General features: G+C 39.5%; 1 protein-coding gene across 1 annotated transcript in view; it reads right to left on the reverse strand.

The window, feature by feature from the left end:
- The window catches only part of MYO1D (myosin ID), a 361,825-nt gene that overhangs the window by 176,486 nt on the left and 158,378 nt on the right, over positions 1-26,961 (reverse strand). The window contains exons 6-11 of the mRNA XM_053699796.1: positions 24,501-24,596; positions 23,467-23,583; positions 23,170-23,373; positions 22,819-22,964; positions 22,245-22,359; positions 9,927-10,097 (exon numbers count right to left, since the gene is read on the reverse strand). Coding sequence (XP_053555771.1) covers positions 9,927-10,097; positions 22,245-22,359; positions 22,819-22,964; positions 23,170-23,373; positions 23,467-23,583; positions 24,501-24,596 — 849 coding nt within the window. The remainder of the gene's footprint in view (positions 1-9,926; positions 10,098-22,244; positions 22,360-22,818; positions 22,965-23,169; positions 23,374-23,466; positions 23,584-24,500; positions 24,597-26,961) is intronic.

Raw genomic sequence — 26,961 nt, forward strand, 5'->3', positions numbered from 1 at the left:
CGGGACCTCTAGGAACTTGTCCATCTTACATAATTTCTCTGGAATGACCAAATTGTCACAATCATCCAGAGTAGATAACACCTCCTTAAGCAGAGCGCGGAGATGTTACAATTTAAATTTGAATGTAATAACGTCAGGTTCAGCTTGTTGAGAAATTTTTCCTGAATCTGAAATTTCTCCCTCAGACAAAACCTCCCTGGCCCCTTCAGACTGGTGTAAGGGCATGTCAGAACCATTATCATCAGCGTCCTCATGCTCTTCAGTATCTAAAACAGAGCAGTCGCGCTTTCGCTGATAAGTGGGCATTTTGGCTAAAATGTTTTTAATAGAATTATCCATTACAGCCGTTAATTGTTGCATAGTAAGGAGGATTGGACTAGATGAACTAGGGACCTCCTGAGTGGGCAAGACTGGTGTAGACATAGAAGGAGATGATGCAGTACCATGCTTACTCCCCTCACATAAGGAATCATTTTGGGCAACATTATTATCAGTGGCATCATTGTCCCTACTTTGTTTGTCACATTCATCACATATATTTAAATGGAGAGGAACCTTGGCTTCCGAACATACAGAACATCGTCTATCTGATGGTGCAGACATGTTAATAGGCATAAACTTGATAACAAAGCACAAAAAACGTTTTAAAATAAAACCGTTACTGTCACTTTAAATTTTAAACTGAACACACTTTATTACTGAATATGTGAAAAAGTATGAAGGAATTGTTCAAAATTCACCAAAATTTCACCACAGTGTCTTAAAGCCTTAAAAGTATTGCACACCAAATTTGAAAGCTTTAACTCTTAAAATAACGGAACCGGAGCCGTTTTTACATTTAACCCCTATACAGTCCCTGGTATCTGCTTTGCTGAGACCCAACCAAGCCCAGAGGGGAATACGATACCAAATGACGCCTTCAATAAGCTTTTTCAGTGGATCTGAGCTCCTCACACATGCATCTGTATGCCTTGCTTCTCAAAAACAACTGCGCATTAGTGGCGCGAAAATGAGGCTCTGTCTATGACTAGAAAAGGCCCCCAGTGAAAAAGGTGTCCAATACAGTGCCTGCCGTTTTTTTAACACAATTCCCAAGATTAAAATAACTCTTCAAAGTTATAAACCATTAAATATGCTTATAAAGTAATCGTTTTAGCCCAGAAAAATGTCTACCAGTCTTTAAAGCCCTTGTGAAGCCCTTTATTCTTATATTTAAAACTAAGAAAATGGCTTACCGGATCCCATAGGGAAAATGACAGCTTCCAGCATTACCAAGTCTTGTTAGAAATGTGTCATACCTCAAGCAGCAAAGTCTGCCCACTGTTTCCCCCAACTGAAGTTACTTGATCTCAACAGTCCTGTGTGGAAACAGCCATCGATTTTAGTAACGTTTGCTAAAATCATCTTCCTCTTACAAACAGAAATCTTCATCTCTTTTCTGTTTCAGAGTAAATAGTACACACCAGCACTATTTTAAAATAACAAACTCTTGATTGAAGAATAAAACTACATTTAAACACCAAAAAACTCTAAGCCATCTCCGTGGAGATGTTGCCTGTGCAACGGCAAAGAGTATGACTGGGGAATGCAGAGCCTAGGAGGGATCATGTGACCAGCTTTGCTGGGCTCTTTGCCATTTCCTGTTGGGGAAGAGACTATCCCACAAGTAAGGATGACGCCGTGGACCGGACACACCTATGTTGGAGAAATAACAAAATTATCCAAAAAAAATAAATTAAACCTAATCTTATACCCCTATAAAAATAAAAAAGCCACCCCAAAATAAAAACACCCCCTAATCTAACAAACTACCAATAGCCCTTAAATGGCCCTTTGTAATTTCAATTCCCCTCTATACATATATATATATGGTCATAATGAGTAAGGTCTAATGTGTGTGTATATATATATATTCATTTTTTTACCGTTTAAAAATATGTATTCTATTATATACATCTATTTCTACAATGAGTTTTTTTGTTTAGAAATTGTATGCACTATACTGTATATCTATATGTATATTTATGAAGTTTGTTTTTCAAACATTATCAATTGTAATTAATTGTGAATATATATCAATATTGATTTTCATAAAATAATATATTTTGCATTGATTTCTGAATTTACATATATATTTTGTTTAATTCGTCTATTATAAGTGAGAATTGGTACATGTAGGGAGAGAGGAGTGTTCTCTGTATTAGCCAATAGGCATTGTTTTAACCCTTTTTAAATAAGCACAGGTGACAGGTAACCAGCAGGCTATGATTACGGCAAGGTGTGGCCGAAAAGCATAAGCCGGTTGCTTACATTCCTCCCTCTGCGATTGTTCCCCTTGGTTGTTCCTGAAACATTTTATTTATGATTCAACTACAATAAAAGTGACGTTTCTTTCCTTGATTCTCTACCCACCAGACACTGAGGATTCACAGTGATCCTGCATGGGGTTCTTTTGGACACGCCTCCCTTGTGACGTAACACGCTCTAGCTGCGGATGGTAGCGACGCATCCTGATAGTGGTATTGATTCCTAGATGCTTACCGAAGTGCTCCTGATCAGTTTCAGTTTGTGGACGGAAATTGAAGGCAGGCCTGGATCTGGGTAAGAGGTGCTGTCTTAATTCCTCCCCGGTCTGGAGAGACACTTGCAGTAAAGCTTGTGAATCTATATTGTATTACATGTACTTTGCCTGATGAGCGGTTGGTTACAATAGTTTATGGGTCACAGAGGCGTGTAGCTGATTTCAGCTGGATCACCAATTAAGTTGTTGGTGTTACCCAACCCCGTATTTAAGTCTAGGACTCGTTTTAACTTTCTGGACATTTATTTTAGTAGTAGCCATGCGGGGGGCTGGCGGTTTAGGGGTTAATAGTTTATTTAGTGTTCGAGATGTGGGGGGCAGCAGATTAGGGGGTAATACTTTAAATTTAGTGTTGGCGATGTGGGTATGTGGCGGATTAGGGGTTAATAGGTTTTTCTCTTGTTAAGTGTATCCAGTCCACGGATCATCCATTACTTATGGAATATATTCTCCTTCCCAACAGGAAGTTGCAAGAGTCCACCCACAGCAAAGCTGCTATATAGCTCCTCCCCCAACTGCCATATTCAGTCATTCTCTTGCAAGCCTCAACATAGATAGGAGGTCGTGAGAGTCTGTGGTGTTTTATACTTAGTTTATTCTTCAATCAAAAGTTTGTTATTTTTAAATGGCACCGGAGTGTGCTGTTTATCTCAGGCAGTATTTGGAAGAAGAATCTGCCTGCGTTTTTCTATGATCTTAGCAGACGTAACTAAGATCCATTTGCTGTTCTCACACATTCTGAGGAGTGAGGTACTTCAGAGGGGGAATGGCGTGCAGGTTTTCCTGCAGATAAGGTATGTGCAGTAAAATATTTTTCTAGGAATGGAATTGACTAAGAAAATACTGCTGATACCGAAGTAATGTAAGTAAAGCCTTAAATGCAGCGATAGCGACTGGTATCAGGCTTATTAATAGAGATACATACTCTTGTAAAAATGTGTTTTAAAACGTTTGCTGGCATGTTTAATCGTTTTTTAACATATGTTTGGTGATAAAACTTATTGGGGCCTAAGTTTTTTCCACATGGCTGGCTTAAATTTTGCATAGAAACAGTTAACTGAAGCTTCCCACTGTTGTAATATGAGTGGGAGGGGCCTAATTTAGCACTTTTTTGCGCAGTTAAAATTATAAAATGAATCATCCAGATTCCCTCAGCAGTCCCATGAATACTACAGGACATTTCTAAAGGGCTAAAAAGACTTCCAAAATCGTTTATAGGGAAGGTAATCCGCAGCTCTGCTGTGGCAGTTTTGTTGTGTCTGTTTTTAAAAACGTCTATGTCGTTTTTTTGATCTGTTTTTTGCATTAAGGGGTTAATCATCCATTTGCAAGTGGGTGCAATGCTCTGTTACCTTATTACATGTACTGTAAAAATTTTGTTTGTTTTACTGCCTTTTTTTCACTGTTTTTCAAATTTTGGCAAAATTTGTTTCTCTTAAAGGCACAGTAACGTTTTATATATTTGCTTGTTAACTTGATTTAAAGTGTTTTCCAAGCTTACTAGTCTCATTATTAGTCTGTTCTAACATGTCTGACATAGAGGAAGCTCTGTGTTCATTATGTTTTAAAGCCATGGTGGAACCCCATCTTAGAATGTGTACTAGATGTACTGATTTCATGTTAAACAATAAAGATAATTTTTTGTCTTTAAAAACATTATCACCAGAGGATTCTGTCGTGGGGGTAGTTATGCCGACTAACTCTCCCCACGTGTCAGACCTTTTGACTCCCGCTTTAGGGACTCACGCTCAAATGGCGCCAAGTACATCAAGGGCACCCATAGCGTTTATTTTACCAGGGGATTCTGTCGAGGGGAAAGTTATGCCGACTAACTCTCCCCACGTGTCAGACCCCTTCGACTCCCTCTTCAGGGACTCACGCTCAAATGGCGCCAAGTACATCAAGGGCGCCCATAGCGTTTATTTTACAAGACATGGCAAAGGTGGTGAATAATACTCTGGCAGCAGTATTAGTCAGACTACCTAAAATTAAAAGAAAGCAGATAGCTCTGGGGGTAGATACAGAGCATACAGACGCTTTAAGAACCATGTATGATACTACCTCACAATAATGCTTAGTCTGTGGGTGATTTTTTTTACTCAGGGAAGATGATTTAACCTGATTCTGATATTTCTACATTTAAAATTTATGCTTGAGAACCTCCACTTGTTGCTCAGGGAGGCTTTGGCTGCTCTGAATGAATGTGTACAATCGCAGGGCCAGAGAAATTGTGTAGACTTGATAAATAATATGCAGTGCCGGTGTGTACTGATGTTTTTCCAATACCTAAAGAGGTTTACTAAAAAAATTTTACTAAAATTTTTTTTTAATAAGGAATGGGATAGACCAGGTGTGCCGTTCTCTTCCCCTCCTATTTTTTAGAAGAATGTTTTCTAATAGTTACCACCACACGGGACTTCTGGCAGACAGTTCCTAAGGTGGAGAGAAGAGTTTCTACTCTAGCTAAGCGTACCACTACCTCTGGCGAGGACAGTTGTGCTTTTTAGATCCAATGGATAAAAAATGTTTATTCAACAGGGTTTTATCCTGCAGCCCCTTGCATACATTGCTTCTGTCACTGCTGCTGCGGCGTTCTGGGTTGAGTCTCTTAATGAGGCTTTACAGTTAGCGACTCCATTGGATGAATATATTTGACAAGCTTATGCTAGCCAATTCCTTTGTTTTCTGATGCCTTTGTTCATTTGACTAGACTAACGGCTAAGAATTCTGTTTTTTTACTATACTGGCGCGCAGAGCGCTATGGCTTATATCATGGTCAGCTGTCGTGACTTTAATAAATAAGCTACTTAACTTCCCTTCAAGGGGCAGACCCTATTCGGGCCTGGTTTGAAGGAGATTATTGCTTATATCACTGGAGGAAAAGGTCATGCCCTTCCTCAGGATAGGTCCAAATCAAGGCATCCACTTCCTCTAAGGCAAAACAAGAGGGAATTTTTGCTCAGTCCAAGGCGGTCTGGAGACAATCGGACCTGGAACAAAGATAAGCAGGCCAAGGAGCCTGCTGCTGCATCTAAGGCAGCATGAAGGAACGGACTCCTATCCGGTAACGGATCCTATAGGGGGCAGACTTTCATTCTTCGCCCAGGCGTGGGCAAGAGATGCCCAGGATCCCTAGGTATTGGAATTTATATCCCAGAGATATCTTCTAGATTTCAAAGATTCCCCCCCAAAAAAAGGGGAGATTTCGCCTTTCACAATTATCTGCAAACCAGATAAAGAAGGAGGCATTCTTACATTGTGTACGAGATCCATCCAGTTCCAAGAGAGGAACAGGGACAGAGTTTTTACTCAAATCTGTTTGTGGTTCCCAAGGAGAGGGAACCTTCAGACCTATTTTGGATCTAAAGATCTTAAACAAATTCCTCCGAATTCCGTCATTTAAGATGGAAACTATTCGTACCATCTTAACTATGATCCAGGAGAGTCAATAGAGGACTACAATGGATTTGAAGGATGCTTATCCTCACATTGTGATGCATAAAGATCACCATCGTTTTTCAGGTTTGCCTTTCTAGACAGGCATTACCAGTTTGTAGCTCTTTCCTTTGGGATATCTACAGCTCCAAGAATCTTTATGGAGGTTCTGGGGTCGCTTTGGCGGTCCTTAGGCCGCGGGGCATAGAAGTGGTCCCTTATTTAGACGACATCCTGATACAGGCGTCAAACATCCAAATTGCCCAGTCTCATACGGACGTAGTACTGGCATTTCTGAGATCACATGGGTGGAAAGTGAACAAGGAAGGAGTTCTCTATCCCCAATCTCAAGGGTTTCCCTCCTAGGGACTCTGATAGATTCTGTAGAAATGAAAATTTACCTGACGGAGTCCAGGTTGTCAAAGTTTCTAAATTTCTGCCGTGTTTTTCATTCCATCCGCGCCCTTCGGCGGCTCAGTACACGAATGCAATCGGCTTAATGGTAGCGGCAAGGGACATAGTACCGTTTGCACATCTACATTTCAGACCGCTGCAACTATGCATGCTCAGTCAGAGGAACGGGGATTACACAGATTTGTCCCCCTGTTAAACCTGGACCAAGAGACCAGAGATTCTCTTCTCTGGTGACTATGTCGGGTCCATCTGTCCAAGGGTATGACCTTCCGCAGGTCAGATGGGACAATTGTTACAATAGATGCCAGCCTTTTAGGTTGGGATGCAGTCTGGAACTCCCTGAAGGCTCAGGGATAGTGGACTTAGGAGGAGACCCTCCTTCTAATAAATATTCTGGAACTGGGAGTGATATTCCATGCTCTTCAGACTTGGCCTCAGTTAGCAACTCTGAGGTACATCATACTCAGTCGGACAATATACACGACTGTGGCTTACATCAGCCATCAAGGGGGAACAGAAGTTCCCTAGCGATGTTAGAAGTCTTACAATAATTCACTGGACAGAGACTCACTCTTGTCTATCAGCTATCCATATCCCAGGTGTTGAGAACTTGTAGGTGGATTTTCTAAGTCGTCAGACTTTTCTTCCGGGGGAGTGGGATTTCCTCCGGAGGTCAAGACCAAGCAGGAGAGGGCTTTGGTGTTTTTGACAGCGCCTGCGTAGCCACGCAGGACCTGGTATGCAGATCTGGTGGACATGTCATCCTTTCCATCACGGTCTCTGCTTCTGAGACAGGTCCCTCTACCTCAGGGTCCTTTCAACCATCTAAATAGAATCAATCTGAGATGGACTGCCTGGAGACTGAACACTTGATGTTATCAAAGCATGGCTTCTCCGAGTCAGTCATTGATACCTTAATACAGACATGAAAGCCTGTCTCTAGGAAAATTGAACATAGATATGGTGTAAATATCTGATTGTTATGAATCCAAGGGTTACTCATGGAGTAAAGTCTGGATTCCCAGGATATTATCTTTTCTCCAAGATGTTTTTGAGAAAAGGGTTGTCAGCTAATTTCTTAAAAGGGACAGATTTTTACTCTGTCTATTTTTTTGCACAAGCGTCTGGCAGGTATTCTAGACGTTCAGGCATTTGGTCAGGCTTTGGTTAGATCCAAGCCTGTGTTTAAAACTGTTGCTCCGCCATGGAGCTTAAACCTGGTTCTTAAGGTTCTTCAAGAAGTTCCGTTTGAACCTTTTTTGTTCCATAGATATCAATCTTTATCTTGGAAAGTTCCTTTTGGGTAGCTATTTCCTCGACTCGTAGAGTCTCCAAGTTATCTGTGTTACAATGTGATTCTCCTTATCGGGTCCTTCGTACGGATAAGGTAGTCCTGCGTACCAACCTGGGTTTTTTCCTAAGGTGGTATCTAACAAGAACATCACTCAAGAGATAGTTGTTCCATGCTTGTATCCTAATCCTTCCTCAAAGAAGGAACGTCTATTACACAATATTGGACGTGGTTTGTGCTTTAAAGTTTTACTTACAAGCTACTACAGTTTTCATCAAACGTTCACCTTGTTTGTTGTCTATTCTGGACAGAGGAGAGGTCAAAAGACTTCAGCAGCCTCTCTGTCTTTTTGGTTAAAAAGCATAATTCATTTAGCTTATGAGACTGCTGGACAGCAGCCTCCTGAAGGGATTACAGCTCATTCTACTAGAGCTGTGGTTTTTCACTTGGGCCTTTTTTAAATGTGGCTTCTGTTGAACAGATTTACAAGACGGAGTCTTGGTCTGCGCTTCATACTTTTTCAAATTTAACAAATTTGATACCTTGCTTCTTCGGAGGCTATTTTTGGGAGAAAGGGTTTTTTACAGGCAGTGGTAACTTCTGTTTAGGTACCTGCCTTGTCCCTCCCATCATCCGTGTACTTTAGCTTTGGTATTGGTATTCCATAAGTAATGGATGATCCGTGGACTGGATACACTTAACAAGAGAAAACATAATTTATGCTTACCTGATAAATTTATTTCTCTTGTAGTGTATCCAGTCCACGGCCCGCCCTGTCACTTTAAGGCAGGTAATTTTTTCATTTGAACTACAGTCACCACTGCACCCTATGGTTTTTCCTTTCTCTGCATGTTTTCGGTCGAATGACTGAATATGGCAGTTGGGGGAGGAGCTATATAGCAGCTTTGCTGTGGGTGGACTCTTGCAACTTCCTGTTGGGAAGGAGAATATATTCCATAAGTAATGGATGATCCGTGGACTGGATACACTACAAGAGAAATAAATTTATCAGGTAAGCATAAATTATGTTATTTTGTGTTGGTGATGTGTGTGGGCAGCAGATTAGGGGTTAATAGGTTTATTTAGTGTTGGCGATGTGGGTGGCGGATTAGGGGTTAATAGGTTTAATATAGTATTTGCTATGTGGGGGGTGGCGGTTTAGGGGTTAATAGGTAGTTTATGGGTGTTAGTGTACTTTGTAACATTTTGCAAAATCCATAACTTGATAGTTGATGGTCTTTGATAGCAGAAAGGATCGTGGTGGTATAAGCTATAACGCTAGCGGAATAGCCTGACCGCACAACCTGTAATACGGGTGAGCTGAATATTCCACACTCAAAAGCCATTTTTTGAGTGCGGAATGGATCGTTGCGGTATAGGCTTAAATGCTAGCGGTATAGCCGTACCGCCGCGACTTATAATACGGGTGAGCTGAATATTCCTTTCGCAAAGGCCAATTTTTCAGCGCTATAGCCATACCGCATAACTTGTAATCTAGGTGACAGTGTTTCAGTTCTCAAGGAATGATTAAAGCAACTGTGAACTTTATTTACTTGTCTGTGTGAGAGAATGTGCATAAGCCCCATTTCTGTAGGATTCTTCTGACATAGCATGGTCAGCTCCAAAACTGAACAGAATTATATCAAGCCCTGAATATTCAATCAAACATATTTGTTACCCACTTACCCGCAATGCATTCTGCACAATATATATATATATATATATATATATATAGACAGAAACATAGATACACAAAATGTATATACAGTACATAACTTTACTGAACATATAGATGCCAACCTGCAACCAGCAGATTCCCACGGGGGTTTTCAGTAAACATAATTAAAGGAGCACTAAACACAGTAGAATAATAAAATCAGTAAGTGCATAATAAAAATACAATGCAAAAGCACATTGTTTGAATTTCAAATGAGTAGTAGATTTCATTCTAACAAATGTTAAAGTTAGTTCTATTTTCCATCCATCTGCATCATGTGACAGTCATCAGCCAATCACAAAATGCATATACGTATATTCTGTGAATCTTGCACATGCTCAGTAGGATCTGGTGCCTCAGAAAGTGTCTATATATAAAGATTGTGCACAATTAGATAATGGAAGTAAACTGAAGAGTTGTTTAAAACTGTGTGCTCTATCTGAATCATGAAAGTTTCATTTTGAGTTTCCCTTTATGCTGCTATTTACCTTTCTGCTAGAATAGTGTGCGTGTTTCCCCAGCTGCTTGTTGAGCGCTTCTAGGAACATGGCGTCTGTCACTTTCCCCACGTTCATGCAGGCGTCATCCAGCAAGGAGATTATTCCTTTGTGCTGCTGCTCAACCAGGTCCACAATGATTTGGTTATTGAAATAGTCTATCTGTGAAGAGAGCACACAGTAATATGTCATGAGACATTCCTGGGCAATACATTCAGTAACAGATTTAAAAAAAAGAAAAGGCATTGCCAGCTGTAATAGAAAAGTTCTAAATTCTGTACTTAGAACATAAATACATTAAAGTGATGGTAAACTCTCCCCTTTATAAAATCAGATCTGGAATGTAAGCGCTATTTTAGATGAAGTTTAATTCATTAGCTGTAATGAAGATGCAGTATAACTTAGTTATTAATATAGATATGAAATTCAAATACTGCATGCTCCTCCGCCCACTTCAAAAGTAAAATTTTCTGTGAGCTAAAAGATTGAATTGTTGTCCAATCAGCGCTCTCCCCATCTGGCACTTTTGTTGTAGCTAGAGCATTGATTGGAGAGTAATTCAATCATTTAGCTGACAGGAAAATTGACTTTTGAAGTGGGTGGTGTAACGTGGGGTATTTGAATTTCATATCTATATTAATAACTAAGTTATAGCGCATCTTCATTGCACATGATGAATAAAACCCCATCTAAAATAGCGCTTACATTCCAGATCTGATTTTATAAAGGGGAGAGTTTACCATCACTTTAAAGGGATATTCCAGCCAAAATTGAAAACCACATGGGTGCATTTTGGTATTGATCAGAAGCATCTTTGTAATATACATGCATTAGCAAAAATGCTTCTAATAAAAGCTATAGCTGTTTCAAAAGTGTATTTAAGCATGCACCGTGCACCAGCATTTTAAACACAACACTTGCTCTGAGAGCCTAAGGTGCTTGTACCATCTTTATGTACAAAAAATGCAAAAGAGTTTGCAAAACAGAGAAAAAGACTGCCTGTCTCTAAAGAGATATCATCAAACCCAGAATCTAAATTGTGTAACAAAAGTGTATGGATTAAAATTTATCTCATAGAAAAAAGACCACTTATACTAAATAACTTTATTAGAGATAAAAAGTAGTCCGGCTGGATTAGTACGCACGCACACACCACACACACTTTAAAACTTGCTTAAACTTAGTAAATAGTACATATCATATAGGAGTTGTGAAAGCACATATGGTCAGAAAAATATTCTGATATTGTAACTAGTGATGTGGCGAACCTAAAAATTTGGGTTTGCGAATGGCGAACGCGAACTTCCACAAATGTTCGCGAACGGGCAAACCGAGCGAACCTCCATAGACTTCAATGGATAGGCGAATTTTAAAACCCACAGGGACTCTTTCTGGCCACAATAGTGATGGAAAAGTTGTTTCAAGGGGACGAACACCTGGACTGTGGCATGCCGGAGCGGGATCCATGGCAAAACTCCCATGGAAAATTACATAGTTGATGCAGAGTCTGGTTTTAATCCATAAAGGGCATAAATCACCTAACATTATAAAATATGAGGAAAAAATGGAAAAAAAAACTCTTTTTCTAACTTTGACCCCCAAAATCTGTTACACATCTAAAACCACCAAAAAACAACCATGCTAAATAGTTTCTAAATTTTGTCCTGAGTTTAGAAATACCCAATGTTAACATGTTCTTTGCTTTTTTTGCAAGTTATAGGGAAATAAATACAAGAAGCACTTTGCTATTTCAAAACCACTTTTTTTTCAAAATGAGCGCTAGTTACATTGGAACCCTGATATCTGTCAGGAATCCCTGATTATCCATTGACATGTATATATTTTTTTTAGAAGACATCCCAAAGTATTGATCTAGGCCCATTTTGGTATATTTCATGCCACCATTTCACCGCCAAATGCGATCAAATAAAATGGTTGTAAATGCTTCTCTGGGATCCCCTTTGTTCAGAAATAGCAGACATATATGACTTTGGCGCTGCTTTCTGGTAATTAGAAGGCCACTAAATGCTGCTGCGCATCACACTTGTATTATGGCTAGCAGTGAAGGGGTTAATTAGGTAGTTTGTAGGGAGCTTGCAGGGTTAATTTTAGCTTTAGTGTAGAGATCAGCCTCCCACCTGACACATCAGACCCCCTGATCCCTCCCAAACAGCTCCCTTCCCTCCCCCACCCCACAATTGTCCCCGCCATCTTAAGTACTCTAAAATAAAAGGTTTTTACATTTTTATTTTTTTTAGCATATTTACATATGCTGTGGTGTAACATCCCCCAACCTCCCTGATCCCCCCCCCAAAAACAGCTCTCTAACCCTCCCCATCTGCCTTATTGGCGGCCATCTTGGGTACTGGCAGCTGTCTGATATTATTTCACAGTCAAAAAAGTGTTGTTTTTTTTAAATGTACACTACTGTTACACCAGATATGAGTGGTGGCACTGGGCAAGTAAGCACAGTATACGCTGTCAGCCTGACACACATGCTGGCAAGCAGGCAACTGCAATTAGATTACACAGGAAAAAAAAAAAAGCAGACTGATGTTCTAGCCCTAAAAAGGGCTTTTTGGGGTGCTGTCCTTACAGCAGAGATCAGATGAGTCCTTCAGGACTGTAGTGGACACTGAATACACTAGCCTAGCTATCGATTTCCCTATTAAATCAGCAGCAGCTACACTGTCCCTCCTCTCACTAAGAATGCAGCTTCCAAATGAATCTAAAATGGATGCTGTCCAGGAGGTAGGAGGGTCTGGGAGGGAGGGTCTGCTGCTGATTGGCTGGAATGTGCCTGCTGACTGTGAGGTACAGGGTCAAAGTTTTACTCAATGATGACGAATTGGGGGCAGGTCGAACATCGCCCGCCGCGGCGAACGCAAACATGCTATGTTAGCCGGAAACTATTCACCGGCGAACTATTCGCAACATCACTAATTGTAACCATTCAGTAGAAAACAGAATTTATGTTTACCTGATAAATTACTTTCTCCAACGGTGTGTCCGGTCCACGGCGTCATCCTTACTTGTGGGATATTCTCTTCCCCAACAGGAAATGGCAAAGAGCCCAGCAAAGCTGGTCACATGATCCCTCCTAGGCTCCGCCTACCCCAGTCATTCGACCGACGTTAAGGAGGAATATTTGCATAGGAGAAACCATATGGTACCGTGGTGACTGTAGTTAAAGAAAATAAATTATCAGACCTGATTAAAAAAACCAGGGCGGGCCGTGGACCGGACACACCGTTGGAGAAAGTAATTTATCAGGTAAACATAAATTCTGTTTTCTCCAACATAGGTGTGTCCGGTCCACGGCGTCATCCTTACTTGTGGGAACCAATACCAAAGCTTTAGGACACGGATGAAGGGAGGGAGCAAATCAGGTCACCTAAATGGAAGGCACCACGGCTTGCAAAACCTTTCTCCCAAAAATAGCCTCAGAAGAAGCAAAAGTATCAAACTTGTAAAATTTGGTAAAAGTGTGCAGTGAAGACCAAGTCGCTGCCCTACATATCTGATCAACAGAAGCCTCGTTCTTGAAGGCCCATGTGGAAGCCACAGCCCTAGTGGAATGAGCTGTGATTCTTTCGGGAGGCTGCCGTCCGGCAGTCTCGTAAGCCAATCTGATGATGCTTTTAATCCAAAAAGAGAGAGAGGTAGAAGTTGCTTTTTGACCTCTCCTTTTACCAGAATAAACAACAAACAAGGAAGATGTTTGTCTAAAAACCTTTGTAGCATCTAAATAGAATTTTAGAGCGCGAACAACATCCAAATTGTGCAACAAACGTTCCTTCTTTGAAACTGGTTTCGGACACAGAGAAGGTACGATAATCTCCTGGTTAATGTTTTTGTTAGAAACAACTTTTGGAAGAAAACCAGGTTTAGTACGTAAAACCACCTTATCTGTATGGAACACCAGATAAGGAGGAGAACACTGCAGAGCAGATAATTCTGAAACTCTTCTAGCAGAAGAAATTGCAACTAAAAACAAAACTTTCCAAGATAATAACTTAATATCAACGGAATGCAAGGGTTCAAACGGAAACCCCTGAAGAACTGAAAGAACTAAATTGAAACTCCAAGGAGGAGTCAAAGGTTTGTAAACAGGCTTAATTCTAACCAGAGCCTGAACAAAGGCTTGAACATCTGGCACAGCGGCCAGCTTTTTGTGAAGTAACACAGACAAGGCAGAAATCTGTCCCTTCAGGGAACTTGCAGATAATCCTTTTTCCAATCCTTCTTGAAGGAAGGATAGAATCCTAGGAATCTTAACCTTGTCCCAAGGGAATCCTTTAGATTCACACCAACAGATATATTTTTTCCAAATTTTGTGGTAAATCTTTCTAGTTACAGGCTTTCTGGCCTGAACAAGAGTATCGATAACAGAATCTGAGAATCCTCGCTTCGATAAGATCAAGCGTTCAATCTCCAAGCAGTCAGCTGGAGTGAAACCAGATTCGGATGTTCGAACGGACCCTGAACAAGAAGGTCTCGTCTCAAAGGTAGCTTCCAAGGAGGAGCCGATGACATATTCACCAGATCTGCGTACCAAGTCCTGCGTGGCCACGCAGGAGCTATCAAGATCACCGACGCCCTCTCCTGATTGATCCTGGCTACCAGCCTGGGGATGAGAGGAAACGGCGGGAACACATAAGCTAGTTTGAAGGTCCAAGGTGCTACTAGTGCATCCACTAGAGCCGCCTTGGGATCCCTGGATCTGGACCCGTAGCAAGGAACTTTGAAGTTCTGACGAGAGGCCATCAGATCCATGTCTGGAATGCCCCACAGCTGAGTGACTTGGGCAAAGATTTCCGGATGGAGTTCCCACTCCCCCGGATGCAATGTCTGACGACTCAGAAAATCCGCTTCCCAATTTTCCACTCCTGGGATGTGGATAGCAGACAGGTGGCAGGAGTGAGACTCCGCCCATAGAATGATTTTGGTCACTTCTTCCATCGCCAGGGAACTCCTTGTTCCCCCCTGATGGTTGATGTACGCAACAGTTGTCATGTTGTCTGATTGAAACCGTATGAACTTGGCCCTCGCTAGCTGAGGCCAAGCCTTGAGAGCATTGAATATCGCTCTCAGTTCCAGAATATTTATCGGTAGAAGAGATTCTTCCCGAGACCAAAGACCCTGAGCTTTCAGGGATCCCCAGACCGCGCCCCAGCCCATCAGACTGGCGTCGGTCGTGACAATGACCCACTCTGGTCTGCGGAATGTCATCCCTCGTGACAGGTTGTCCAGGGACAGCCACCAACGGAGTGAGTCTCTGGTCCTCTGATTTACTTGTATCTTCGGAGACAAGTCTGTATAGTCCCCATTCCACTGACTGAGCATGCACAGTTGTAATGGTCTTAGATGAATGCGTGCAAAAGGAACTATGTCCATTGCCGCTACCATCAACCCGATCACTTCCATGCACTGAGCTATGGAAGGAAGAGGAACGGAATGGAGTATCCGACAAGAGTCTAGAAGTTTTGTTTTTCTGGCCTCTGTCAGAAAAATCCTCATTTCTAAGGAGTCTATTATTGTTCCCAAGAAGGGAACCCTTGTTGACGGAGATAGAGAACTCTTTTCCACGTTCACTTTCCATCCGTGAGATCTGAGAAAGGCCAGGACAATGTCCGTGTGAGCCTTTGCTTGAGGAAGGGACGACGCTTGAATCAGAATGTCGTCCAAGTAAGGTACTACAGCAATGCCCCTTGGTCTTAGCACAGCTAGAAGGGACCCTAGTACCTTTGTGAAAATCCTTGGAGCAGTGGCTAATCCGAAAGGAAGCGCCACGAACTGGTAATGTTTGTCCAGGAATGCGAACCTCAGGAACCGATGATGTTCCTTGTGGATAGGAATATGTAGATACGCATCCTTTAAATCCACCGTGGTCATGAATTGACCTTCCTGGATGGAAGGAAGAATAGTTCGAATGGTTTCCATCTTGAACGATGGAACCTTGAGAAACTTGTTTAAGATCTTGAGATCTAAGATTGGTCTGAACGTTCCCTCTTTTTTGGGAACTATAAACAGATTGGAGTAGAACCCCATCCCTTGTTCTCTTAATGGAACGGGATGAATCACTCCCATTTTTAACAGGTCTTCTACACAATGTAAGAATGCCTGTCTTTTTATGTGGTCTGAAGACAACTGAGACCTGTGGAACCTCCCCCTTGGGGGAAGTCCCTTGAATTCCAGAAGATAACCTTGGGAGACTATTTCTAGCGCCCAAGGATCCAGAACATCTCTTGCCCAAGCCTGAGCGAAGAGAGAGAGTCTGCCCCCCACCAGATCCGGTCCCGGATCGGGGGCCAACATTTCATGCTGTCTTGGTAGCAGTGGCAGGTTTCTTGGCCTGCTTTCCCTTGTTCCAGCCTTGCATTGGTCTCCAAGCTGGCTTGGCTTGAGAAGTATTACCCTCTTGCTTAGAGGACGTAGCACTTTGGGCTGGTCCGTTTCTACGAAAGGGACGAAAATTAGGTTTATTTTTTGCCTTGAAAGGCCGATCCTGAGGAAGGGCGTGGCCCTTACCCCCAGTGATATCCGAGATAATCTCTTTCAAGTCAGGGCCAAACAGCGTTTTCCCCTTGAAAGGAATGTTAAGTAGCTTGTTCTTGGAAGACGCATCAGCCGACCAAGATTTCAACCAAAGCGCTCTGCGCGCCACAATAGCAAACCCAGAATTCTTAGCCGCTAACCTAGCCAATTGCAAAGTGGCGTCTAGGGTGAAAGAATTAGCCAATTTGAGAGCATTGATTCTGTCCATAATCTCCTCATAAGGAGGAGAATCACTGTCGACCGCCTTTATCAGCTCATCGAACCAGAAACATGCGGCTGTAGCGACAGGGACAATGCATGAAATTGGTTGTAGAAGGTAACCCTGCTGAACAAACATCTTTTTAAGCAAACCTTCTAATTTTTTATCCATAGGATCTTTGAAAGCACAACTATCCTCTATGGGTATAGTGGTGCGTTTGTTTAAAGTGGAAACCGCTCCCTCGACCTTGGGGACTGTCTGCCATAAGTCCTTTCTGGGGTCGACCATAGGAAACAATTTTTTAAATATGGGGGGAGGGACGAAAGGAATACCGGGCCTTTCCCATTCTTTATTAACAATGTCCGCCACCCGCTTGGGTATAGGAAAAGCTTCTGGGAGCCCCGGCACCTCTAGGAACTTGTCCATTTTACATAGTTTCTCTGGGATGACCAACTTGTCACAATCATCCAGAGTGGATAATACCTCCTTAAGCAGAATGCGGAGATGTTCCAACTTAAATTTAAATGCAATCACATCAGGTTCAGCTTGTTGAGAAATGTTCCCTGAATCAGTAATTTCTCCCTCAGACAAAACCTCCCTGGCCCCATCAGACTGAGTTAGGGGCCCTTCAGAAATATTAATATCAGCGTCGTCATGCTCTTCAGTATCTAAAACAGAGCAGTCGCGCTTACGCTGATAAGTGTTCATTTTGGCTAAAATGTTTTTGACAGAATTATCCATTACAGCCGTTAATTGTTGCATAGTAAGGAGTATTGGCGCGCTAGATGTACTAGGGGCCTCCTGAGTGGGCAAGACTCGTGTAGACGAAGGAGGGAATGATGCAGTACCATGCTTACTCCCCTCACTTGAGGAATCATCTTGGGCATCATTGTCATTGTCACATAAATCACATTTATTTAAATGAATAGGAATTCTGGCTTCCCCACATTCAGAACACAGTCTATCTGGTAGTTCAGACATGTTAAACAGGCATAAACTTGATAACAAGTACAAAAAAACGTTTTAAAATAAAACCGTTACTGTCACTTTAAATTTTAAACTGAACACACTTTATTACTGCAAATGCGAAAAAACATGAAGGAATTGTTCAAAATTTACCAAATTTTCACCACAGTGTCTTAAAGCCTTAAAAGTATTGCACACCAAATTTGGAAGCTTTAACCCTTAAAATAACGGAACCGGAGCCGTTTTGAACTTTAACCCCTTTACAGTCCCTGGTATCTGCTTTGCTGAGACCCAACCAAGCCCCAAGGGGAATACGATACCAAATGACGCCTTCAGAAAGTCTTTTCTAAGTATCAGAGCTCCTCTCACATGCGACTGCATGCCATGCCTCTCAAAAACAAGTGCGCAACACCGGCGCGAAAATGAGGCTCTGCCTATGCTTTGGGAAAGCCCCTAAAGAATAAGGTGTCTAAAACAGTGCCTGCCGATATTATTATATCAAAATACCCAGATAAAATGATTCCTCAAGGCTAAATATGTGTTAATAATCAATCGATTTAGCCCAAAAAAAAGTCTACAGTCTTAATAAGCCCTTTTTGAAGCCCTTATTTACAATCGTAATAAACATGGCTTACCGGATCCCAGAGGGAAAATGACAGCTTCCAGCATTACATCGTCTTGTTAGAATGTGTCATACCTCAAGCAGCAAGAGACTGCTCACTGTTCCCCCAACTGAAGTTAATTGCTCTCAACAGTCCTGTGTGGAACAGCCATGGATTTTAGTGACGGTTGCTAAAATCATTTTCCTCATACAAACAGAAATCTTCATCTCTTTTCTGTTTCTGAGTAAATAGTACATACCAGCACTATTTCAAAATAACAAACTCTTGATTGAATAATAAAAACTACAGTTAAACACTAAAAAACTCTAAGCCATCTCCGTGGAGATGTTGCCTGTACAACGGCAAAGAGAATGACTGGGGTAGGCGGAGCCTAGGAGGGATCATGTGACCAGCTTTGCTGGGCTCTTTGCCATTTCCTGTTGGGGAAGAGAATATCCCACAAGTAAGGATGACGCCGTGGACCGGACACACCTATGTTGGAGAAATAATGAATAAACCTATTATAAGGTATTGTCTATGGTTCCAACAGCAGGTTTATAAAAGAGAACAATAAAGCAATCAAGTTATATACTTTGCTTAGCTTCTATTTGTATTGCAGATGAAATAAAAGTAACAGAAAAGAATGTATCCTCTGATGAGATTCTGTTACATAAAGATTTCCATCTATATATTATAGCTCAGTCATGCTTGTGTTGGTTACAAAATAAAGTAAATAAAGTAAAGTAAACCATTTGTTTACTGCTTTAAGAGTCACCACCACCATAACGCTTATGTGAAACGCGCGTCAGGAGCACCCTCACTGACGTCATAGAACCTCTTTTTTTTTAGACGCTTACTCAGTTAATATCAATAATTGTTCAGTGATAATGTCAGAATCAGTATAACATTAATTACAGTCTCCGCTATAGAAGAGACTTTCTTAGCTCAGCTCAGTGTTTCTTATAAATCAGCCAGTTAAATGTTAACATTAGCCTCCACTATAGAAGAGGCTTCTTTTGCAGTCTAGTGCTGTGCTCTTAAACTGAATCCGCTTGATGTGTGTTACTTTGGTATTTATCTATATTTCCTGATGTTAGTATCTGACGATAATACTGATATTAAATATATGCTACGATACGATTCAGGGCATAAGGTATTTTATAATCTGCAAGAGTCAATCCTAACTACACCATATATGAGGTTTATTTAATTTGCAGGTGGTGACTCTTAAAGCAGTAAACAAACCGTTGCTCTAATTTAGCTCTTTTCAACTTTGGGAACATATTTTTCATAGATAAGAATTAACAATTTTTTATAAACATATAAATAAAAACAGCGGTTGTATTTTGACAATTGAGACATCTTAATAAGGAAACCTTTTTATGTTCTGGAGAGATCTTATGTTTTAAACTAACACACAATATCATTTTGTAACCAACACAAGCATGACTGAGCTATAATATATAGATGGAAATCTTTATGTAACAGAATCTCATCAGAGGATCTTCTGTTACTTTTATTTCATCTGCCATAAAAATAGAAGCTAAGCAAAGTATATAACTTGATTGCTTTATTGTTCTCTTTTATAAACCTGCTGTTGGAACCATAGACAATACCTTATAATAGGTTTATTCATTATTGCTACTGAATGGTTACAATATCAGAATATTTTTCTGACCATATGTGTTTTCACAACTCCTATATGATATGTACTATTTACTGAGTTTAAGCACGTTTTAAAGTGTGTGTGGTGTGTGCGTGTGTACTAATCCAGATGGACTACTTTTTATCTCTAATAAAGTTATTTAGTATAAGTGGTTTTTCTATGAAATAAATTTTAATCCATACACTTTTGTTACACGATTTAGATTCTGGGTTTGATGATATCTCTTTAGAGAAAGGCAGTCTTTTTCTCTGTTTTGCAAACTCTTCTGCATTTTTTTTTTTTTTTTTTTTTAATTTTTAAGAGCTTTATTTGAAAATAAACGTGTACAAAGATACATGCACCACAAGTGCGAATTCAAAACATACAGTTTCCACCATTACATTCAATACATAAGTACATAAAGCAGGGAATAAAACCTCTTTTGCATATTTTGTACATAAACTTGTATATAACTGCTCTAACTCTTGAATTTAAGGGCCAGCTAATATAAGCAACAATTGATAAAGCCCTATAATTCTGACTTACAAACCCAGTATACTTTCCCTCACCATCCCTGTTTTTTAGCTTGTACCATCTTGTAATGACTCAATTTGTTAATTGCTGACGTGATACAAGCCCCACTGATGATCTGAGCAGCTGCATTATTTAAAATGTGGGTGCAGTGACAATATCTAGCTATGCACGCACGTGCAGAGAAAAATGTTAACTCTAATACAGTGATAACCCTTAATAGAAGCATTTTTGCCAATACATGTATATAGCAAATATGTTTCTATTCAAACATGTAATAAATCTTCGTGCATTTATATTTTTACTGTAATGTCACTTAAAGGTGCATTAGTTCTAGATCAATAAAGACTAACTCAGCTTTGGGACTTATCACAAAGGAAGTGCCTTTCATACTTTTTCTAGAACTTTATTATTTCTACATTAATAAAGGGTTTCATATTTTCAGATTATAGGGATAACGTTATCTGATCCATCTGATGGAAAGACACGTTCATTAGTTAGTGTCACGTCAGGAACTAAAGTTACACTTGGACAGTTGTTATAAAGAAGATTTTGAAAAAGATTAAATGAGACTGGCTGAAGCTGCAGAGATTAAGGAGGAGACAAACATATCCTGCAAGGCTAAATGACCAAAGGTAAGAGTAATAAGTAATGCTTAAAGGGACAGTCTACACTAAAAATGTTCTTATTTAAAAAGATAGATAATCCCTTTATTACTCATTCCCCGTTTTTGCATAAGCAACACAGTTATATTAATATACTTTTTACCTCTGTGATTACCTTGTATCTAAGCCTTTGCAGACAGCCTCCTTATCTAAGTGCCTTTGACAGACATGCAGTGTAGTCAATCAGTGAAGACTCCTAAATAACTTCACGGGAGTGAGCACAATGTTATCTATATGACACATGTGAACTAGCATAGTCTAACTGTGAAAAACTTTCAAAATGCTCTGAGCTTGGAGGCGGTTTTCAACTGTTTAGAAATCAGTTTGAGCCTAGCTAGGTTTAGCTTTTCAAAAATACCACCAAGGGAACAAAGCAAATTTGATGATAAAAGTAAATAGGAAAGTTGTTTAAAATTGCATGCCCTATCTGAGTCATGAAAGTTTAGTTTTGGCTTTACTGTCCCTTTAAGTAATGGAATAGCTCCTGCTTTTTATATATCAGTAAAGCCTCTCCCCTAACGGCTAGAGATCAGTTTGTTATATTTAACATTTTGTATGTTAATCTCTTCCTATATTACTTAATTCTTCAGTTAAGCTATCTAGTTAAAGGGACAACAAAGCGAAATTAAACTTAAATTGATTGGATAGAAGACAAAATTTTAAAAGACTTTCCAATTTGCTTCAATTATCAACTTTGCTTAGTTCCCTTGCTATCCTTTGTTAAAGAGTAATCCTAGGTGAGCGCAGCAGCATGCATGTTTTTAGCCACCTGGCAGTAGTGTTTCTTTATATCAATGTTATACATAGTTACATACCCTGCTGCCATAGACTGCTATAGACACGTGCACACGTCTTAGCTCCTACCAGTCTACATAGGTTTACTCTAAACAAAGGATATTAAGAGAAAAAAGCAAATTTTATAATAGACGTAAACTGGAAAATTCTTTAAAACAGCATGATCTATCTAAATCATTAAAGTTTAATATTGACTTTACTGTCCCTTTAAATAAAGATTTCAAACATAGACTACCTAGTAAATAGAAGTCACAGTTAGTAGCGGCCAACTGCATCTCTAGAAGACTTTTCTGTTGGTGCAACTGCGCAGCTGCCTCATTTATTTATACATAGCTCTTCTATACTCACATGTTTCCATGGGATCCCTTCTCTCTGATATTCCTCCTGTTCCTGCTTTAGAACCAGCTGTATAAACAGTTGCTGCAGCTTCTCGTTACAGTAATTAATACAGAACTGTTCAAAGCTAGAAAGCAGAGATGCATTGTCAGGAGGTACGTACAGCGGAGACAGATGGCGACAACGTCAGATAATCCATAAAACAATTAAACAATCAACACCACTTATCAGTAACAATTATTCACAAAGACCAGTAACTAGAAAGGCCGACTGTCCAATGTTTATTCTCATGGGCCAGAGATAAAGCCTGTGTAAGCCCATTAGGGATAGCCCAAAATTCTGGTCCATCTCAAGACCTCACATATAAATGGTGGACAATCCAGCTTTAGATTACTTGATCACTAAAGATATCAACAGATACAATAGTTGTTTCCCCTTTAGACTGGCTATAGGCATGTTCATTTTGCCACCAGTTTGGATCAGTTGATCATATTGACCTTGTTATCAGTTTGTCCCATATCCCGATAGTTAGCAATAGCTTCCTGAATGATCCTGCAATTTAGCATATTTGAGTGTTATCATCTACCTGTTGTTGTCAAAGATCTCAAATCCGTATATGTCCAGTACACCTATCACCGTGTTCTTCCCATGGAGTGTTGGATCTTGTTGCTTCACTTCAATCACATCATTAATGCGACTCACAATCCAGCAGAAGAGACGCTCATAGATAGCCTAAAGAAGTATAGAGAACCAGAGAAGAATTTTGATAGGGTATTAAAGTAGAGCCAGTATTCTGGAATAAGAAGATTGTATGTTGAAATTCATAGAGTAAATGAAGTTGAAGCAAGGAATAATTTACATAGAGGAATCAAATGTTCAACTGAATCTTTAAACAGTAATTGTTTACAAAAAAAATATCAAAGCCATTAACCCTTACCTTGCTGAATGCATCTCTCCCGTAGCTGGCCTCCTTCTCTGTGTGTTGTTTGTCTATGACATCCCGCCCCGTGGCCACTGTTCTGAAGAGCAGTGCTTTTTCAAGGAGCTCAGCACGAGAGCCCAGTAGGTCAGCCACTACTGACACCACTTTGCCATTCTCGATGAGAGTGACATCTCCATCTAAAACAAACTTAAGGTTCCCCTATGGAGAAAATAAAAGTAAATCTTCTGGAGCTTTGTTTAAAAATCATACTTTGTCCAATGGTTGTAGAAAGACAATTTTGTGTTTACTGACCAGATGTAGGATGGATGCCAAAATTTTGTAGACAGTTTGAATCTCTTCTGGCTTAAATCCAATCACCTTCATAGCCTCAGAGACCTCTCTGAACTCTGCAGAATCGTTAATAGAAGACTGGTGAGATGGAAAAACAGGAGAGGGGAAAAGAACAGGTAAAAGATCAGCTTTCAAAATAACTGTATTACACTTTTTTTTGTGATAACAAAGCATCGGTTGTAAGATCTTTGGAACAGCGCTCTTCTCTTGTACTAATTTTGTTCCGCCTCTTTTTACCATGAACCAGTGTCATTATGTACCCAGCACTAGGGGTGGGCAAATGTTTCACAACATTTGAAAAATGAAACAAATTTTAACACATTCATTCGTTCGCTTTGAATGTTTGTACAAAATTCTAACATTTGTTTAATATAATATTATTTCTAATGCTTTCGTTAAATGTAATATTTGATTCGAATTTTTCTAATAATTTGATTCGAATTATGCAATATATGAATTCGAAAAATTTGTATTTATATATTTGTAATAGTATTTCTAATGCTCTCTTTAAATGTAATATTCAAATTATGCAATATTCAAAATAGAAAAATTCAATGATATATTTGTATCAATTATGTATCAGTTTACTAAATTCCCTACCACATGAACTATTGAACTTCTGAATAGTATTTGTTGAATCGAATGTTACATTCGAAAATGTGAATGTGGACATTCAATCTAATTATGAACATTCTAAAGTGACATTCGAAAACTGTAAATAGCATTCGATTATAGAATTTTTAAGAATATTCGTTCTTATCAACATTTGATTATGTAAATAGAATTTCTACAATAACATTCGAATTTGAATATAAACACATTTGCCCATCCCTACCAGCACTACAGAAATTTGTGGTACTTTACAAATAAAAAACAATAATGATTAATTAACACACATTATTTTTTCATATTTATTTCTGTGCATTCATTCTCTGACTAACAGAGAAAAGAATCTAAAAATGTTGCCCAGAACCCATAGATAAGCAGTTTCATACTTTGAGTTGTGCTCCTGTGCGGGTGTAAGTGTATACTGAGATATCTTTCTGCAGATGGAGGGAACGAAGCACCTGATCTGTGGATCCCAAAATCATCTAAAGAAAAATCACAGTGGCAATAATTAGTAATAAATAAATGTTTTATATTTAAAATTGGAAAAATACTTAAGGGGACATTATACACTGTGAGATAGTAATATAAAATGATAAATCATATACATAAAAACTCTGAAATATACTTTCATTATTTAATTTGTCCCCTTTTCCTGTAATTCCATTCTGAAGTTGTGAGATTTTCAGTTCCTGTTAGAAATGGAAGTGCAGAACACTTACATTCCACACAGCCATTGGCTGCACACTCTAGTGACCTATTTATAACGGCCTCTAATTGGCAGCAGCAGAGGGTAACCCAAATTACAACATGGTAGCTCCCATTGTTTTATAGACACTAAAACTTTTCACTTATTTTGTCAGTATTTAAACAGCTAATGGAACACCAAAAATACATCTACAAGTTATGCTAAGACTAATCTTTTCTTTGAATACATCATTCTATCTAGTATTTTTTTTTTATGCTTAAAGGGATACTAAACCCAATTTTTTTTTCTTCTTTCATGATTCAGATGCATGAGCATGAGATTTTAAGCAACTTTCTAATTTACTCCTATTATCAATTTTTCTTTGTTCTCATGCTATCTTTTTTGTTCAGAACCTGGGTAGCACTTGCTGATTTGTGGCTAAATGTAGCAAACCAATTAGCAAGCGCTACCTGGGTGCTGAACTAAAAATGGGCCGGCTCCTAACTTTTCATTACTGCTTTTTCAAATCAAGATAACATGAAAACAAAGAAAAATTGATAATAGGAGTAAATTAGAAAGTTGCTTAAAATTACATGCTCTATCTGAATCATGAAAGAAAAAAAAAATTGTGGTTAGTATCCCTTTAATGTCCCTTTAAGGGGGTGTTAAATTGAAAGCAAGAATACATTGCACACAGCAGCAATTCAAGGTATAGTGAACACCTTGAGGTTTTAATATACAAACTTTAGTTATGCATAATAAAACAACTCTGCAATATATTTGTTTTATTTATTTTGCTTCCTTTCATGTAATTTAGCTCTAAAATTGTGGTTTTTCTATTTCTCATTCTCAGAACTGAAAAAAATAAAATGCAGCAAACAAATGTTTAAAATGTTTAGACTTGGCTGATATGTTATTCTATAGCAAGACAAAAAAAAGTGTCTTCTAATTACAAGATGTTCACTGTCTCGCACCACATTTCAAAATAACTTTATACAAAATATAGGCTTTAAAATAATTTAAAACTATAATTTTGTTAGCATAATGTGAGTTATTTTGTAATCCAGGAGCAAATCACTTGAAGAACCTCTTGAGAAACAAATAAGATGCTGCAGTCAGTCCAGCAGCACTGGGGACACTGGAAAAACACAATTCTTGAACGTATATAGTCGAAAAGTGGAAAAATTAAACAGTAAATGTAGATTTCAAAGGTTTTTTATTTGCATTAAAAATTTTGGGCCAGATTACAAGTGGAGCGATATCGTTTTTTCGCGTTCAATTGCGTGCAGGTTAAATTGCGCTGGTATTACAAGTTGAAAGTAAACGCTAGTGAATCCTCAGAGCTGTGATTAACTGTTTCACGAAACAAAAAGGTTGTGTGCTGCCCTAGGCACTCAAAATTCTGCTGCCCCCCCAAAGGTTTTAGGCCTTTTTTTCCCTTAATATTTTTTTGGGTCAGTGTGTAAAATGTTTTTTTATTTTTTTATAACAATTCAAAAGAAACATAATTTATGCTTACCTGATAAATTTATTTCTCTTGTAGTGTATCCAGTCCACGGATCATCCATTACTTGTGGGATATTCTCCTTCCCAACAGGAAGTTGCAAGAGGATCACCCACAGCAGAGCTGCTATATAGCTCCTCCCCTCACTGCCATATCCAGTCATTCGACCGAAACAAGCCGAGAAAGGAGAAACCATAGGGTGCAGTTGTGACTGTAGTTTAATTAAAATTTAGACCTGCCTGAAAAGGACAGGGCGGGCCGTGGACTGGATACACTACAAGAGAAATAAATTTATCAGGTAAGCATAAATTATGTTTTCTCTTGTTAAGTGTATCCAGTCCACGGATCATCCATTACTTGTGGGATACCAATACCAAAGCTAAAGTACACGGATGATGGGAGGGACAAGGCAGGAACTTAAACGGAAGGAACCACTGCCTGTAGAACCTTTCTCCCAAAAACAGCCTCCGAAGAAGCAAAAGTATCAAATTTGTAAAATTTGGAAAAAGTATGAAGGGAAGACCAAGTTGCAGCCTTGCAAATCTGTTCAACAGAGGCCTCATTTTTAAAGGCCCAGGTGGAAGCCACAGCTCTAGTAGAATGAGCTGTAATCCTTTCAGGAGGCTGCTGTCCAGCAGTCTCATAGGCTAAACGGATT

The sequence above is a fragment of the Bombina bombina genome, chromosome 1 (genome assembly GCF_027579735.1).
Source record: "Bombina bombina isolate aBomBom1 chromosome 1, aBomBom1.pri, whole genome shotgun sequence".
Lineage (NCBI taxonomy): Eukaryota > Metazoa > Chordata > Amphibia > Anura > Bombinatoridae > Bombina > Bombina bombina.